This window comes from Gnatocerus cornutus, chromosome 2 (genome assembly GCF_029298725.1).
Source record: "Gnatocerus cornutus isolate USDA-ARS CGAHR chromosome 2, icGnaCorn1.1, whole genome shotgun sequence".
Classification (NCBI taxonomy): domain Eukaryota; kingdom Metazoa; phylum Arthropoda; class Insecta; order Coleoptera; family Tenebrionidae; genus Gnatocerus; species Gnatocerus cornutus.
The window spans coordinates 4,344,192-4,362,406 of NC_142234.1; the positions used below are offsets into that span (position 1 = coordinate 4,344,192).

Sequence of the window (18,215 nt, forward strand, 5' to 3'; positions counted from 1 at the left end):
GCGGAGAAAATTATATGTTGCATTAAGCTTCTTAAAATCTCCAAGATGTGTGTCGAAGTGGAAACCAGCGCATAAAAACTCTCGTCGTCACAAAGTGAAACATTTAAATATATCATTTTTGTTCTTTATCGCGCATTCTTGCTGTACGGACATTGTCACGACAAGACCGATATGAGAAACATATTATGGCTTGTACTAAAATTATTACAAAGGCGCCAAACATCGGACTCCACATTAGCGTTCTGAAAATTTAATTTACATCTTGGAATAAAGTCGCAACGTCCTCGCTTTCTCTCCTTTCGTGTTGTCGCGTGAAAGACAAGGAGAAAGGACACGTCGACGATGATTTCGTGTGGGCTAGGCCGTTCTGCGACTGAATTGAAATTGTCATCATGTGGAGATCTGATAAGGAGAAGCTTTTAGGGGAGTTGGGGCCCCACGGGGGGGCAAGCACGCGACGGGGTGCCCTAAAACAAACAACGTGTCCTCAGCGTTATGAGGTTGGGTAAAGGATTTCCTACTGAGTAGCCACTTGCTGGACGCTTTTTTTTACAACAGATTTACGGAATGGACTTTTTAATCATTGATAATGGCATTAGGCGAATTTCTCTAGGCGATCGTGAGTTTTATCCTAATTATTTTGCATATTAAATCTCATCTGCCTCTGAAATTGTTATTAATAAATGGTAAAATATTGGATACTGTTAACTTAAAATTTCAACAATTATTAGTTCTAATTTTTCAAAATTTAGAGCATCTAGACTCCAAAAAGTCTAAATAGATAAGCTAACGGATTTTAAGAAAACGAAAAATTGAAACTAGAAAAAATATTAAAATTTTGACGAATCTACAACGAGAGTCGGAAGAAAATCGCCTAAAAATTCAAAGAATCTGAAGAATTTGGAATATCTAAAACTTTAGAAAGTATGACACTTTTTGAAAAACTCTAAAAATGCAGATAATGTGAAGAATTTGGAAAGTATAAAAAGAGAATTGAAAGAATCCGACGAAGACAAAAATTTTGAAGCATCTAAATAGAGGATTCAACCAGAGAAATTTGAAAAAATACGGAAAGTTTAAAGAATTGGCAACGAGAGTCGGTAGAAAATCTAAAGAGACGATCAAAAGAATGCGATGAAGTTGAAAAAATTAAATAATCTAAATTCAACTAGAGATACTTAAAAAAATATGGAAAGTTTAAAGAATGCACAGCGAGATTCAGAGGAAAAACTCCAAAAATTCAAAGATTCTGAAGAATTTGGAAAATCTAAAGAGAGAATCGAAAGAATCCGAAGAAGATAAAGAAGCTGAAGCATGAATTTAACGAGAGAAACTCCAAAAATGCAGACGATCTGAAGAATATAGAAAGTTTACGGAGAGAATCGAAAGAATTCGAAGAAGATAAAAATATTTAATCATCTGTCTATCTATTGACGAGAGTCAAAAGAAAATTTTCTAAAAATGCGTAGAATTTGAAGAATTTGGAAAATCTAAAGAGAGAATCGAAATAAATTGAAAAAAATTATAATTTTAAAGCACCTAAATTGAGAATTCAACAAAATGAAACTCCAGAAAATATGAAAATTTTGAAGAATCTGCAGGGAGGTACATAAGAAAAACTCTAAAAATGCAGATAATGTGAAGAATTTGGAAAGTATAAAGAGAGAATCAAAAGAATCCGAGGAAGAAAAAATGTTGAAGCATCTAAATAGAGAATTTAACCAGAGAAATTCGAAAAAATGCGGAAAGTTTAAAGAATTGGCAACGAGAGTCGGTAAAAAATCTAAAGAAAAGGTTCAAAAGAATCCGATGAAGCTGAAAAAAATAAATAATCTAAGTAATCTAAATTCAACTAGAGATACTTCAAAAAATATGGAAACTTTAAAAAATGCACAGTCTCAAAATTTATCTCAATTCTTATTGGACTTTCTCCTAAAATTTGTTTTCAGATTAACTTCAGATTCTCTATAATTTCTGTTTGCATTTTCTAGATTTTTCTTGCATTCTTTTTTTTTCTAAACTGTACATAAATTCTTTTTGAATTTTTCTTAGATTGTCTCGAGTCTGTTTAGATTTTACCTTAGAATTCGTCGTACATTTACTTTTTCCTCTCAATTTTTATTACATTTTCCATAAATTTTCAAGAATCTATATTTTCTTTGAATTTTGTAGATTAGTTTTTGAGCCTGTAGATTTTCTTTCAATTTTTATTCAAATTCTTTGTAGATTTTTCTTTTACATACATATACAAAGTTAGTTTAAAGAATTGGCAACGAGAGTCGGTAGAAAATCTAAAGATAGGATCAAAAGAATCCGATGAAGCTAAAAAAATTAAATAATCTAAATAATCTAAATTCAACTAGAGATGGTAAAAAAATATGGAAAGTTTAAAGAATGCACAGCGAGATTCAGAGGAAAAACTCCAAAAATTCAAAGATTCTGAAGAATTTGGAAAATCTGAAGAGAGAATCGAAAGAATCCGAAGAAGATAAAGAAGCTGAAGCATGAATTCAACGAGAGAAACTCCAAAAATGCAAACAATCTGAAGAATATAGAAAGTTTACGGAGAAAATCGAAAGAATTCGAAACAGATAAAAATATTTAAGCATCTATCTATCTATTGACGAGAGTCAAAAGAAAAACTTCTAAAACCGCGTAGAATTTGAATAATTTGGAAAATCTAAAGAGAGATTCGAAATAAATTGAAAAAAATGAAAATTTTAAAGCACTAAATAGAGAGTTCAACGAAAGAAACTTCAGAAAATATGAATATTTTGATGAATACATTGAGGGAATCTGAAGAGAATCTGAATAATTTGCAGAATACACGAAATTTGAAAATGTTTTATCAAGTTAACCAAAGAAGAGCGTGAAGAATTGGGAGAATCAGAAAACTTTGAAAAAACAAAAAAACTTCAAGAATTCCAAAGAATAGGAATATTATGGAGAAGGAATCTAAAGAATTTGATAGATTTAAAAAGAGAAATTGCAAGAAGAATGAGCAGCTAAACAGAAAGAACAAAAAGAGAAAATCCACATAATCCGAAGAATATGGAAAATGGTAAATTCAAAGAGAATTGCAAAATTCGTAAATGGAGAAAATCATTCAAGAATCTAGAGAAACTGACTAATATGAAAAGAGCCTTCGAGGTTTAAAAAGTTGAACACCTCGAAGAATCTAATGAGGGAATTCAAACAAAGAAACCCAAAAAGTTCCTAAAAAACTGAAGAATTTGAAATTTTTAAACAGAGAATCGAAGGACCCCATAGTATTTGAGGAATTTGGGGAATCTGGAATGTTCATCAAATTAATGAAAATTTGTTCTCTTTTTCTTATCCTTCGGAGCTCCGCCATGGACATTCCAAGCCAATTTTTCCGACTTTAGACAGGTCCTGCTATCAAAAATCCTTCTCCACGCACCTCGCCTCGTTTACTTTGTCACATCCTTCGCCACCATAATTGAGCAGTGTCTCTTCTACTATATCGTGCAAGAAGCGAGCAGGTGGTGTCAAGTTGGCCGGTGGTAAGACGACGGGGGCCCAGGTGAGTCGAGGTGACAGCCCCGGTCGCGATTCATATATATGCCCTACTAATTGAACAAAACGGCCAAGTCGTAACACAACGAAGCCGGTCACCGGCTCTTCCTATCTTAAGATCTGGAGAACGCGCGATACTAATTGCCGCCGGCCGCGCAGCTGAACCTGTTAATATGTTATCATCATTATGCAAATGATTTCGACGCACCCGTCCACCAAAAGAGTCCACGGTAGCGGCCTTCAGGCACCCTCGAAGAACCAGAAGTATTGATGCGAATTCAAAGTACTCGTTTAAATATTCAAAAATGCGGAAACTCGGGGCTGAATGTTATGTTGTTTGTTAACGAGGAAAAGGCGATGGAAATCATTTGGAATTCATATGGGAGGGTTTATGACAGTTGAATTTTCTCTGCTTGTAATGGAATTATGTATTCACGGGTAGTTAAGCAGCTGTTGAACATTTTAATACATTTGTGTTGTGATATTTCCAACAGTTTATAATAATATTAATAACTTTGTGTTTCTTCTTTTTCATGTGCGTCCTCGAACTTGCTGGCTACTTTTAGTATGTAAGTATTTTTTCACCTGTCAGTTATTCATTAAGTACATAAATGTCGGACAAGTTTATAATTATTTAATTTGCATATATATCACTCTTACATAATTTTTATGCAATATTCATAAAAGAATAATTTTTCAAACGATTTAATCAGATTTGATGACACTGTAGAAAAGAAATATGGAGTGATATTATTTTACATACAATTTTATTGCGGAGTAACACATGTTACGCAATGTCAAAACGCAATAAAAACGATGCTTTAGTAGGTAATAATTATCCTTTAATAATTCATAATTAATGTAATAAGAGTAATTTATATAAATTTTTTCCATTTGCCTTGCATACGAATAACTCAACTTCGAAACATTAAATATTTAGGGTAAGTGATAATTTGATAAAAGTTTAATTGGATTTTTTGTTTTTGCATACATTTAATGCCTGCAGTTGTTTCGATTTTTTTTGCTCTTCCCTTTTGATTCCTGTCGAGATTTTTAACATTTCGTAGTGTTCAAATTGCTTTTAGAAACCTTGGGTCCATTGCATTTGTTTAAATTTGGATCTGTTTTATTTAGCACTTAGCATTTAGCAGATCCTTAAACACTTAAAATTCTTTAGATATACAGGGTCCGGCGACACTTGTGTCCACCCCTAAAATCGTCTTTAATTTTAAAGATAAAATTTTGAAACATTGCATACGCTCGTCGCAACGCCTAAGAAGTATAATTTTTACCGATTTTTTTTCAACAGAACTGTGATACAAATATGTGAGTTTTTATTTGAAATCTAATGCAAATTGTGTTTAAAATTTGCGAAAGAAACGCTGTTTTATCAAGTTAGCTTTCAAAATTATGACAGCGCAGTGGCAAACTACGTTTACACCAAGATTTCACAAGTCACTTCATTCACTCTTATAAATGTTAAATAATCTAAATAATCTAAATTCAACTAGAGATACTTCAAAAAATATGGAAAGTTTAAAGAGTGCACAGCGAGATTCACAGGAAAAACTCCAAAAATTCAAAGATTCGGAAGAATTTGGAAAATCTAAAGAGAGAATCGAAAGAATCCAAAGAAGATGAAGAAGCTAAAGCATGAATTCAACGAGAGAAACTCCAAAAATGCAGACAATCTGAAGAATATAGAAATTTAAGCATCTGTCTATCTATTAACGAGAGTCAAAAGAAAAATGTCTAAAAATGCGTACAATTTGAAGAATTTGGAAAATCTAAAGAGATAATCGAAATAAATTGGAGAAAATGAAAATTTTAAAGCATCTAAATAGAGAATTCAACGAAAGAAACTCCAGAAAATATGAAAATTTTGAAGAATGCATTGAGGGAATCTAAGGAGAATCTGCAGAGAATCTGAATAATTTGCGGCATTCACGAAATTTGAAAATATTTTATCAAGTTAACCAGAGAGACCGTGAAGAATTAGGAGAATCTGAAAACTTTGAAAAAACAAAAAAAAATTCAAGGAATGTTAATTTTATGGAGAACTTAAGGAATTCAAAGAATTTGATGAATTTAAAAAGAGAAATTGCAAGAAGAATGAGCAGCTTAACAGAAAGAACAAAAAGAGAAAATATGGAAAATGTGAAGAATTTGAAGATTCTGAGTATAATGGTAAATGTAGAGAGAACTGCAAAAATTAGTAAATAGAGAAGTAAGTTAGTTTTCAAAATTATGACAGCGCAGCGGCAAACTACGTTTACACCAAAATTTCACAAGTCACTTCATTCACTCTTATAAAGGTTCATTTTGATTGATTCATTTTGGGCATGTTGCACTTTATGGACACCAGAAATCATTAATTAACATCGACAAAACGACAATTTCACCAAGTAAGACTTTTGTTACAATCTAAAGCGAGCCAAAGAATAGAGGTCATTTGTGACACAAGATGTTGCCAGATGGGTGTAAACGTAGTTCCCAATTTTGACGTAATAAAATTGGAAACTAACTTGATATAGTGTATCCGGTGAGAGATTGGGACATTTCGACAGTTGACATATAGGTTGGCAGCAAATTATGCTACAAAATACACTAAATTCCTACGCGAATGGGTTGACAGGGTTGTCAGTAACTAGGGTTATTTTGTTATTTTAAATTTCGCGCGTATGGTACACTTTTTATTGCGTAGATTTTGTGACTTTTCTGTCATTCAAACTGTCACTGTATGAACTATAAAACAGCATTTTTTTCTCAAATTTTGAAGACAATTTGCATTGAGTCTAAAATGACAACTGAGATATTTTTAACTCATTTATATAAAAAAAAATAATTAGAGGTTGATATCACAAACCCTCACAATTAACTAAAAGTTACATTTTTAAGGCGTCGCGACGCTAAAACCATTAGTGATAAAAAACAAATCTTTGCGTCAGTTTCTAGAGCTTTGTCAACTGTTGAACGTATGCAAATTTTCAAAGTTTTATCTTTAAAATTGAAGACGATTTTGGGGGTGGACACAAGTGTTGCCGGACCCTGTAGATTGACTTCTTAGATGTTTCAAATTGCGTAATATGCTTTAGATCCCGCAGTTCTTTCAAATGTTTAATGTGTTCCTAAGATCTTGAAAACTCTTTTCTAAACCTTTCAAAACAATCGAATTTTGATATGCTTCCATTTTGCCACATTCCATGAATTCATTTTTGGGATGTATGAAATGTTTCAAAATGTTCTAATTCTTTAACGTTTCATTCTGGGATTTTTAATTCTCAAGAACTCAATCCGCATGTTCTCAAACGTTACGTTGATATCAGGTTCTTGGAAGAGATAAATTACTTTTCAAGAGCCTCAAGATTCTAGCTTTAAAATTTGTCAGATTTTCAGATTTCTTCAATGTTCTTAGATAATTGGTTACAACTTTTAGACTATTAGATCTATTAGAATGTTTTGTAATAAATCAAAGGGCTGCAACACGAAATTCAAACTTCGATCTCGATGGAAAATTTCAAAAAACCGTCAAAATCTCCACGTCTCAATTGACCACGACTTCTCGCCCCAGCACGTCATCCACATAATTATCAATTCAAATGACTCTCCAACTCTTATCCTTTTTCAATCGACAATTTCGAGTGTCAATTCTTCTTCGTCCCACAGAGGAAGTTGTATTTCGAACGCGTTTTTTCTTATCTTGGCAATTTAGAATTATAGGTGTCGTCCTGTTGTTCGTCCTTATCTGATAGGAGACATATCTGCGGCAATCATGTAGCCCACATATTTCGAATTCTCGTTTCTTTTTAAATGTTTGCAGTGGTTTTATGTCTTGGCTTATCTGTTATTTAAATTTGCGAGGAATTACTTTGACAGCTCTTGTGTTACAGACGGTGTTACATTGGGGCGCCAAACATGGAAATGAGCAAATTATAAAGATTTTCGCCGGCAAGTACAAGGTGGACGTCAACGGGAAAACGGTAAGAGTTTTTGCAAGAATTTTCAATATTTGGCACGCTTTCTCTTTGAAAAAATTCGGAGAGATTGATGAGTGTTACTAGCTGCGGTCATAATATTATTATTAATGGCTCGCATCCTCGATAAATTTTTATACATATAAAGACGTGTTATTCGCTATTAATTTAACTAAATGTGTCACGAGGATCAGTTTATATTAATTTTTTGAGATTTCGATTAAATTTCATTTGCATAGTGAATATTTTAGCTCGATTCTACATAAATTATTATGATTAGGATTTCGTTGAATGACAAATGTGTTTTAAAAAGCGACAGGTAATTCAAAACGCATTAACATATTTTTTTCTGTTCTCGGTTTGCTCGTGTGGTTAACAGAACGGGGTAAGTCTTCTTTTTACGAGTAATTACATTTATCTCATGCAACTATCATTTTTCATTCTTATTAAACTCCTGGAATTCCATGCTTGTGGAAACATTCATGCACGTTTCGATTTTCTGGAAGTTTATTTTTATTCCAGTAGCGCTCTTCTTTCGGGTTTTTGATGTGGCTGGTGGTGGCGCATGCCGCGCATTCTTCAGATTAAATTTAATATAGCACAGATAACGTTTGTTTATGATGGTTGCCGCACAACCCTTGAAACAAGCATGGAATTCTTATAATACCGATTTTTTAGGGATACACACCAATGCATTTAGCAGCACAATTTGGCCACAGAGTTGTATACAACATGTTGATGAACGAATACAGTAAGTTGACGTGTTGATTTAACTTCCACGATTAGTTCTTGCCACTTTCAGAAGCCGACGCGAAGATCCGCGATTACAGCGGCCGGCTTCCCGCGTACTATTTTCAAGATAAGGACCAGAAAGGAAGAAAGGACAACGTTCGCAGTGAGTATAATAATGGGACTGTAAAGCATGGGAAGATTCCTTCAAGTAGACCAAGCTTTCGATTCAAACCTAAACCATCATCTGATAAAACATCACTGTATCCACCTAAGGCACTTTACAGTTCTTACAAGTACAAGTAAAAGCAGCTTCAGGATTTTTAGAAAACGATCTCATTCTCTCGTGCTTCCATCACTTTGCATGACTTTTGTATTTTGTAGATTTGTAGTTTGCGCAGCTTTTCAGTATTACTTGCATGTAGCTGTCAATAAAATCTCACGAAACTAATCTCGTTCTTTTATTTTGTACGAAATTACAGAAATTAAGGCGCGCAAAAAGCCTACAGGTACGTCGTAACAGCATCACACCTCTACAGTACTCATCTCATCTTATTTCAGATAAAGACTTGGGATTCTTGCGAATAGGATCCCTCAACGTCCGCGTGAAAAAAACAACAGAAGCTTTTAGTAACTTTTTAGGCGTCGGCAGCGGCTCTGTCACTTCGCTCGAATCCACGAATGAGAAAGTTCACAAAGGCTGGGGCTCCGCCGATAATGTTAACCAAGTAAGTATAGTCCATTTAATAAATTTGACCGCTACCTCTCACGCAGTACTCTATGGCCGAAATTGTCACTTTGACAGATTCGAGTGGTTCTAAAAAGTTCTCCTGTCTTATACATTGGTAATTTTCGGATTTTAGGATAATTGTTTTTCCTCAGCGTATCATCAATCATTGCTCCAACAAATCGTAGTTATTTCTATCGCAAAGACAATAAACCAATAATAATTTTCCACGAATACATTTCACCAAGGTCAGCCCAGGTTTACAGTCGCGGTCAAATTATTTTGTGCGCCTCCGTCATTTTTCACGAGATTTGTGATACTCATTTGCGACAAGAAATAGTACATTATTACACGTAAAGTCCGTTTTTTTTTTTTTTTAAAAACCACCAACACCGCACTCTCCCAGCACTTTACAACCGGCAACGTTGTCGATTGTGACTTTTTGGTGATAAAATCAAATAGGTTAGTTGCCTAATTGACAATTTGATTACACAAAACGGCCTTTCAGGCTGTGCCGAGCCTTTTCACTATTAAATTCTTTGGTTTGCAATCCAAGAGGCTGTAAAAGAAACGTTTTTAACGGAAATACTGCCTAATTTTCAGAAATGTCAAAAATTTGACAATTATTTTCTCACTAAAAATCTCCCTAGGCAACGTTGCCGGCTGTAATGCAGGGGAAGATTGCGGTGTTGGTGATTTTAAAAAAAAAAACGGACTTTATTTCATAAGGCGAGTATTGTACTCCTCATTTATTTTGAATACCGCATTTCAAGGTCAAAATTTGTAAAAATTGTGGAGCTCTACCGCAAATTTGAGAAGATTTATCCATTGAATTGAACATAAACGAGTACTGGAACACCCAAAGTCCTGTTCGTTATTGTTTTCAATACATAAATCCTCTTAAATTTGTCGTAGAGCACCACAACTGTCACAAATTATGACCTTGAAATGCGGTATTCAAAATAAATGAGGAGTAGCACGAATGAGTTTTGACCACGACGAGCGCAGCGAGGAGTGGTCAAATAGAATGAGTGCTACAAGTCGTCTTATGAAATGAGTGTAATATACTATTTTTGCTACTTTGCATTGTTAATAAATTTAAAAATTGCTTTTGAAAGAAATTATTTTCGATTAGGGATTTTTGACAAGTTAGGTTGGTATCAAAAGAGGTAATGACATTTGTCTAACAAAATTTCAATTCAAATAAACGCTATTTATTTTGAACGTGAGGTCCAAAGCCCAACATGTGTTCAAAATTGTGTTTTGGGTTGTACCTCCTAGTGATATTTTTTGGTTTATTAGGTCGCATGCATTGTCTTGTTGACAGTTGACAATTAACCGAAATGACAGAAACAATAGCAATGTTGAAAAATTATTCGATTTTCTTAAAATTTAGAGAAAAATCGTCAATGTTTTTGTTCGTTATGTGTAGAGCTCCTTTTAATTAAAGGATGGATCTCAAAAACTCACAATGAGAATAAACTAAATGACAATATAACCTTTGAGAATCGAAACGTTGATAACTTCATCGTTTCTTGCTCATTGAACTTCAATAGTTTCACTTGCTTTAAGACTAAACCCAGATTTGATGAAAAGAATGCAAAATGTTCGCCGAAAAGTTCAATTCGAAAAAATAGGCAATTTGTTTACAAACATGTTTAGTAGTCAAAAAACATCCACATCACGAAGTAGAAATCTTTTATTATCCACTTTTCATAAAATAAGACTTTGCATTTTCGATAAATTCCTGATTCAACCAAAAGTGTCAATCAAAATGTAAACAAACTTATTATTTTGACACACCCCACGCTAAATTAGTACCAACTTTGGTGAAAACCCCTAACTTGCTAGATACACTCGGCTCTCATATACACCTTCCGCCACTAAAATTGGGACCTTTTATCGGTAATTATAAATGATGTTTAATTACTGACGTTTTCTGTTTAATTTTGCAAAATTAGGTATTACAACATTTGCTTTTCTTCTGGTTCATTATTCCTAAATTCATATTTTCGTGATCATGATGATGATCATCATTGAGATTTTGATTCAACGTTCAAGTGTCGGCATAATAACAGCCAACATAACCAAAAAAAATTACTGTTTTGCGTGCTATAATAAAAACAATTGTTTTTATTGTATGAAAGTATTGTTAACGCAAAGTAGAAAAATCACCTTTTGAATGTCTAGGCAGTCAAACGTGACATTTCGAATAGTTGGTTTTATTTTGCAAGTTGGTAGCGCTGCATAAATGCCAATTGTGCCAATTTGGAGGCCAATGACCTTCGAAAATAATAAAGGTAAATTAATTAAGTGAAGATACCACAAAAATTTGCTGAAACACTTGAATTTAAATTAATATGCAATCGTTTCATTTGAATGGAGTGCTACCAACCTATTTCCCAGCTGATAAATTCCCCTAAATGAGAAAATGACGTTTCAAATTCAAACCAAAGTCAAAATAAATAACTATTAATAATTGTCGGCGCACAAAATTTCTTGTTTGACACGGCTAGAAAATGTTTTGGAAATGGAAATACTTTCCTTGCATTTCCAAATGACCATTTTCTAGCCTAGTGAAACAAATAACTATTGGACGTCAAAATAATTTGATTGTCGTAAAGTGTAAAGCACTCTTTATTTACTTTATTATTACTTATTATTACTGTCACTTTTAACAAAATTGCTTGAGTTTCACATGTCATATTGACAGTAATGCATAGACCACACTCAAATTTCCAAAATGTCAAAAAATGACGTCCAAAATATTTTGACCGCGACTGTACCTACTCTTTTTTTGCCACTTAAATATGTCAAACTGACAATTTTGGTCCATAGCGTACTGTGTTAAAGCTGGCGGCCAAATTTATTCAAATGGACTTTAAGTGTGAAACAACTGAAAGTTACTACGCTGTTTTGCGTTTTTTTCAGGAGAATATTAATCCAGTATCGAAACCCAACTATGTGAAGAAGAAATCAAAGAGGCCGTACTCTTCCGGACTGAACAGTACTCCAGGGACCCCGAAGCAGATGGCGAGAAATGTGAAGACAAGTTTCCAAAATGATTCCGATTCGGACTCGGCAGCTGGGTTTGATTCGCAGTGGAAGAATTGACCGATTTGAGATTAGTACCTAGTAAGCAAGCACATCACAAAAAGTATTTTAAGGTGTGGTGATTTACTCTTACGCTTCTGAATATTTAGTATGAATCTATTTTTGTAACACTTTATCACAATAAAGATTTTGAAACTTGCGCGAGAAATATGAAGAATTCTAATACAGAATTGACAAGACGCAAGTCGATTTTGATTTTAATTACATAGCTTTGAATCTTTTTATTTCGTTAATCAAGATCTCCAGGTGCTTTTGAGCTTCCACTTCCGCAATTTCTCCAAGCGGCGTTTCTTATCTTTTTTAACATGTAGTTCTTAATTATGATAATTTTTCTGGCAGATTTTTACCCGTGCGGTTCTCGTGCTTTTTCTTTTTAATAGTTATTACAAGCGAGCCGAGAATATTATTTTCCGAAAATCGTCATGAAACAAACATTTCCTTGCTGATTTACGGGCAGAGAAATGGACTTTTTCTTAATAGTCCGATAAAGACTTTACAAGACGGTTTTATTTCAATTGCATGGCAACAACTTGTTTGGAAGTAAACAGTAAACAAATTGCCAGACTTCATTTTTGACATTTTTGTCCAAATTAAAACATTGATTTTTATTTTTTATTTCGGGAAAAATCTAATACCAAACAAGTAAGAAAAATGTCTTACTTGATTCAGAGCCTCTAAATACTCGTATGTCAGTGGGGCTTCTCGTCAGTAATGTGTCATTTTCCAGACTCTTATGTAAATAACTATGATTTCAATGTTTTTGCGATAAAGTGCGGATTACAGACATTATACAAGGTGTTTATAAATGTTTCTAGCATCAAGGGTGGCTATGAAATGTCAAATAAATTTGCCGCTCGTTACTAATATGGGTTTAGATTTTTCAACTGACATTTGTAGTTAACCTTAATCATGGAGCAAAGTAACTTTTGAAAAACTGTTCTAGTTGTGGTTTGAAACCTAAAAATCATAAACTTGGATACAAAACCGCAACTGAAACGTCGTTGGCGTAAGGGACATTAAAGTCATTTTCAGGATAGTTATATTCACTATGAAAACAAAGCGGCAAAGTAATGCATGACCGGAACTCCAAGGTCATTTTTGATGCTAGAAACATTTATAAACACCTTGTAGAATCCACATTACAATACATAATGGATGTGTCCGATTGCAGAGGTTTTCCAATTATCCGAGGTGCGAATTATGTATTAAGATTTCTATTCCTGTGAATTCTTTACATTTTGAGACCTTTGAATCTGTTGAAATGTTTAATTTATTTGTTGTCGAAATATGAACAATTGGCTAAATGTCAAAGGCGCGAAATATGAAATTTGAAATTTAAATTTTGTTCTCGTTTGGAAATTTTAAAATATCAATATTGTATTAGGTTTTTCCAATTTGAAAATTTTCTTTGCATTTTTTAATTAATCTAGATTGTTTAACGATTTTGAGAAACTGGAAATTCACAGAAACTTAAAAAAAAGAATTAGAGAGCCCGAGAAGCCTGAAAAACTCACAGAATCCTAACTAGTCTGGACAACAATCTACTCAATTTGAACAGTCTAGAAATCTAAGTAAATGGAGATCCAAGACTCCAGAAACCTGGAAGAATATAGTTTGGTGCCTGAAAAGCATAAATCAGAGAAAACCTAAAGAATTTCTAGATTGTTTTCAAACTTAAAAGTCTCTGGTAATATTTGTGAACAACAATATGGAACACTCAATGGTTTTGGTTCGAATTTGATACTTTCATCCACTCGTTCTTCTGAGCTTTTCAGCGGACTCCGAACTTGGCCTCTGTTCCAAATATAAGATAAATAAATCTTACGTAAATATTTTATTGGCACGAATTACACGTGATACGCCCTGAGCGAAACAGCTAGGTACATTTTGAACAAACTCTTCAGAAGGTATTCTCTTAAAATCAACTAGGTATCTTGCACCAGTCTTACGACACAACGCTTTTCTGTGAATTTAAAGGATGAAGAGCACGCAGAGAAGACAATTGTGATCGGAGGAAAGCGATTTCCCAAGAACACATTTGAGGAAAGTAAAAAATGAACTGGTTTTCGTCAGAAAATACATCGAATTCGTCGAAAACTATTTTTTCGTAGAACTGGTACTGTCTTTTGTAACCGAAAGTTTGTAAATGGCGCATCCTGCAGCCAACTGAAAACGGAACTTATTCAATACACTAAATGCATGATTAAGGCACTAATAAGTGCAACACTGGCTGTGAATTTAACAATCTATGATTCTTATTGCTACAGTATGATTGAACGTGTCTTGTGTTATTGCAATGAACATTAAAAACGCCATTATAAAGCTTAAATTTAGTCAACACAAGACGTACATATCTGGCGCTTTTCTCACTACAAATACGTTTCAGTCGTCACCCTGTTTTCTGAGAAAAGCACCGAGACTTACAATAAAATAATCTAGTGTAACATCAACATGCAATTTTGAAATACAGTGTAAAGAATTTCAGTCTACTCCTTACATATCAGTCAGAAAACAGGACAAACCTAGTTTCTCTCACTAGGCCATTTTTCTTATCTATAAAACCGAACTGTAATAGGAAAGAATCACATTAAAATTGTGCCTGTCATACAAAAATAACTCTATTCTACGCCGGTTACTTGTAAAGTTATATACAGAGAAGCAATAAATTAAAGGCGAATGAACACAGCAGAAGTAAGTACGTCCGACTTAGAATTAAAATGAGATTAGAAGAAAGTAATTAATACTCGGCGACGTCGTCGTCGCTCCCTTCGCCTCCTGTGAGTAAAGTTCCTCGATGGGACAGCAAACTTGAAGTGCTGCAATTACGCAACCTAAACAAAACCAACTTTAAATTAATTACAAGTGATACCACATTATTAAAATTAGAGTTAGTTGGAACACCGAAATGAAGTGTTAAATTCTCAACACCGAAAGCACCGTACTTACACATTCGTTCTCGTCATAAATCGCCATCTCTTCTCCCCCATCTTCCTTTTCCAAACTAAGCACCGAAAGCACAAGAAAGTGAGAATTAAGACCTCGTACCAAAAACCCAAAGCGTGTCAAGCACTACAAACCTTGTATGAAGATGCTGCAGCTGAACCTGAAAATTATCAACTTGTTCTTGGAGTTCATCATTCGACCGTTGGAGTTTTCTTATGTTATTTGAAGCAGTGTCCAACTCGTCCTCGGCGACGGCCAAATCGCGCTTCAATTCCTCCACTCGTCCTCGCAACTTCTTCACTTCCGATTCGTACTGTTCCGCTCTTCGGACGGCGTGAGCTAATTCAGTGATTTTGTCTTGTACTATTTTCTTTAGTTTATTCTGGGAATGTCTCAATTCTGAAATTTCCTGGATACAAAGGTAGTTTAGCGCGTCGTGGAGGCTTGACGGGTTACCTTATTTTTATCACAAAGTTCCTGTTGGAGGTGTCTTACTTCGGCGTCCGAGTTCGACAAGGGTCTTCCTTTCCTCTCGATGCGTTCATGCATGTCTCGTAACTCCGATTTGAGCTTCTTGTTGTCTCTTTCGAGGGCAAGCTTCTCGGTTTCCAGGCGCTCTCTTTTGCCCCATTCCGCGGCGTTCTCGGCCTGCAGGCGCTCCAGCTAGAAAAGATGACAATTTAAATAAAAAAAACAGAAACTAGGACGAACGAATTCACATATAACTTGACCCAGTTTATGTAAATTGCAGTTATTGCTTGTTTACAAAAAATATTAAAATATCTGTTACATAAACACATTCATTTTCACAAGGTTAGCAATGTTTATATTTTACCTCTGCTCTGAGATCATTGAGTCTTTTGTCCATGCCCTCCCTTGAACTGGCCTCATCCTGCAGTTCAGATCTAATTAATCTAACCTCCTCCTGATGCTGATCCTGCAGCGACAACAAGTCCCTCGTTGCCTCCTGTCGTGCCTCCCTCAGCTCATCACATTTGTCTTTCACTTCTTGCAATTCCACAGTTAATTTGTCGATAACGCGGTGCAATTGTGATTTCTCCCTAAATAAAACAGTCAAAATTCCTGAATTTTCGCATTCCAAACTTACTCTCTCTCAATTTGCAGAGTCTTGGTTGCTTCTTCCAGTCTTAACTGCAGCATTGACAGCTTCTGGATGACAAGATCCTCGTCAAATTCTTCTCTACCTTTTCCATCCTTCTGTATACCGTTTGGCACGTCAGATCCATCTTCTTTCTCATCGTCTTTCATATCTTTAGCATGTCTGGGAACAGCTCCTTGCAGAATATAATCTTCAATACACCCATCGCGATCTAGTTCTTGTAAAGCGGTACTATCGCATTCATGGGGGCCCCCGTTTTCGCGTTCGCGTACGGGTGACCCGTTGTTCTGACTAAACACGAAATCTTTCAAAGGATCTTCACCCAGCGCTTCAAATATCTGACTGTCAAACTGTCCTGCATGTTTCAACAACAGTAGATGGATTTTCTCGATCTCCTTCTTGAGCTGATCGTTTTGAATTTCGAGTTCGTCTTTCTCGCGTTTGTAACTGGAGTTTTCCTTACTGGCAGTGTCTAGTTTTGTACGCAACTGCTTGCACTCTTCCCTCGCCTTGTTTCTTTCGTTTCTCACTTTGCTCCATTTTTCTCTCCAATTCGCCGTACAGTCGGACCACCATCGCATGGTTTTTTCCATTTGGGCGGCACGGCCCCGTGCCTCCTCCAATTCACGCTGGCGTAGCGCCTGTAAAGTTTCCAAAAATTCAGTTTCTTCCAAATCATCGTGGAACTTGGGCTTGTACATTTCTAACACAAAATGGGGTCGTAATAAATGTGGTTTACCTCATTTGCTTCCCACTCAGTGATATCTGCAATTCTAGAAGACGTAATTGAGGTTGTATCGTGATCTCGCGCATGGTGACGCCTTGAGGAAGTCCCGCTGTTCGTGCTCTGAGACATTTTGGGGAACACGTATCACATATTTTACCGTTTGGGGCTGTTTCGAGGTTTACGTAGTTAAATTGAACAGTTATAAGTTTGAAAAAGTGGAAACATTTTTATTACTGCCAAAATGACATTAGTGACAAGTGACAGATAATTAACCTCACTTTTCGAGTCCGCCGAACAAAAGAGGTTAATAACAGCATAGAGGAAACACGACACGTTGTGATGGCACGCTGAGATAGACATTAACAGCGAACTAGAACTTTAGTGCACGTGACGTCACGTGACTTAATAATAATAATAGGGTGCAATAGTGTGATGTCACAGAAAGTACTAACTTTTAAATCATTTTTCTAATGCAAGGTTCCGTGAAAAAAGTCGACCTTATTGTATCTTGTCAGAAGGATCAGAATTATAGTTTATCCGGTGAGAGATTGGGATATTTCGACAGTTGACATATAGGTTGGTAGCAAATTATGCTACAAAATACACTAAAAACACTAAATTCCTACGCGAAATGGGTTGACAGGGTTGTCAGTAACTAGGGTTATTTTGTTATTTTAAATTTCGCGCGTTTGGTCATCGCCGACTCCATCTTATACCAAGCCTGTTCAATAGCTTCCGAGATCTGTTCCCGCGAAGTAGGCCATGAGTACGTGAGGCGTGCGTACACTAGCGCCACTCTCGACAATTTCTTGAAACACAGTTCGGGCATTTTTTGATTTTTAATTATATATTTCTGATTAGTAGCCGTTTCCGCGAAGAGAATTATCTGTTTTCTTTATGGAAGTTCAGAGAAATCGCTTTCCTTGCATTCCAGGCGCCGTAATTTTTGATGAATTTACCCGACATACCTAACCTATCATCACTTCAACCTTCAAAGTGACGGAAATGTCACCAAAATGAAAGAATTATCACCAGAATTTGATACGTTTTCTCGTCGTTGGGGTCGCTGGCGTATGTACGGCGATGACCTTGAGGGAACTTTTTGCAAAGGGGAGAAATCAAAATTGAACAGGCTTGGTATAAGATGCAGTCGGCGATGGTTTGGTACACTTTTTATCGCGTAGATTTAGTGACTTTTCTGTCATTCAATCTCTCACCGTACAAACTATAGAAGGTTTCATTTTCAAGCGGCAGTGCAAGATTGCAATTTCTGAAATAAGATCCATCTGTCATTCAAGGTCCTACGGCGACCAATGAGAGCCAGCGGAGAAATTAAAGTAGCCA

The 18,215-nt window shown here is 35.3% G+C and overlaps 2 protein-coding genes across 3 annotated transcripts; one reads left to right on the forward strand and one right to left on the reverse strand.

The window, feature by feature from the left end:
* The first annotated feature begins 392 nt into the window (after positions 1–392).
* On the forward strand, positions 393–12,221 carry LOC148178200 (uncharacterized). The gene is made up of 8 exons (XM_088031521.1): positions 393–505; positions 7,358–7,517; positions 7,891–7,896; positions 8,190–8,262; positions 8,314–8,406; positions 8,723–8,749; positions 8,802–8,968; positions 11,899–12,221. Exons 1-8 carry the CDS (start codon positions 393–395, stop codon positions 12,079–12,081), a joined length of 822 nt encoding a protein of 273 aa, XP_087887647.1. The 3' UTR covers positions 12,082–12,221.
* Positions 12,222–13,900: 1,679 nt separating this feature from the next.
* On the reverse strand, positions 13,901–17,154 carry LOC148178201 (coiled-coil domain-containing protein 102A). Of its 2 annotated transcripts, XM_088029183.1 has the most exons (7): positions 16,884–17,154; positions 16,133–16,785; positions 15,860–16,085; positions 15,481–15,687; positions 15,159–15,433; positions 15,028–15,082; positions 14,820–14,912 (listed from the first exon to the last, which is right to left on the reverse strand). In XM_088029183.1, exons 1-7 carry the CDS (start codon positions 16,998–17,000, stop codon positions 14,904–14,906), a joined length of 1,542 nt encoding a protein of 513 aa, XP_087885309.1. In that variant the 5' UTR covers positions 17,001–17,154; the 3' UTR covers positions 14,820–14,903. The 2 variants fall into 2 exon arrangements, with proteins under 2 accessions (XP_087885308.1, XP_087885309.1); XM_088029182.1 differs by lacking the exon at positions 15,028–15,082 and having other exon boundaries at positions 13,901–14,912.
* Between the last annotated feature and the right edge of the window lie 1,061 nt (positions 17,155–18,215).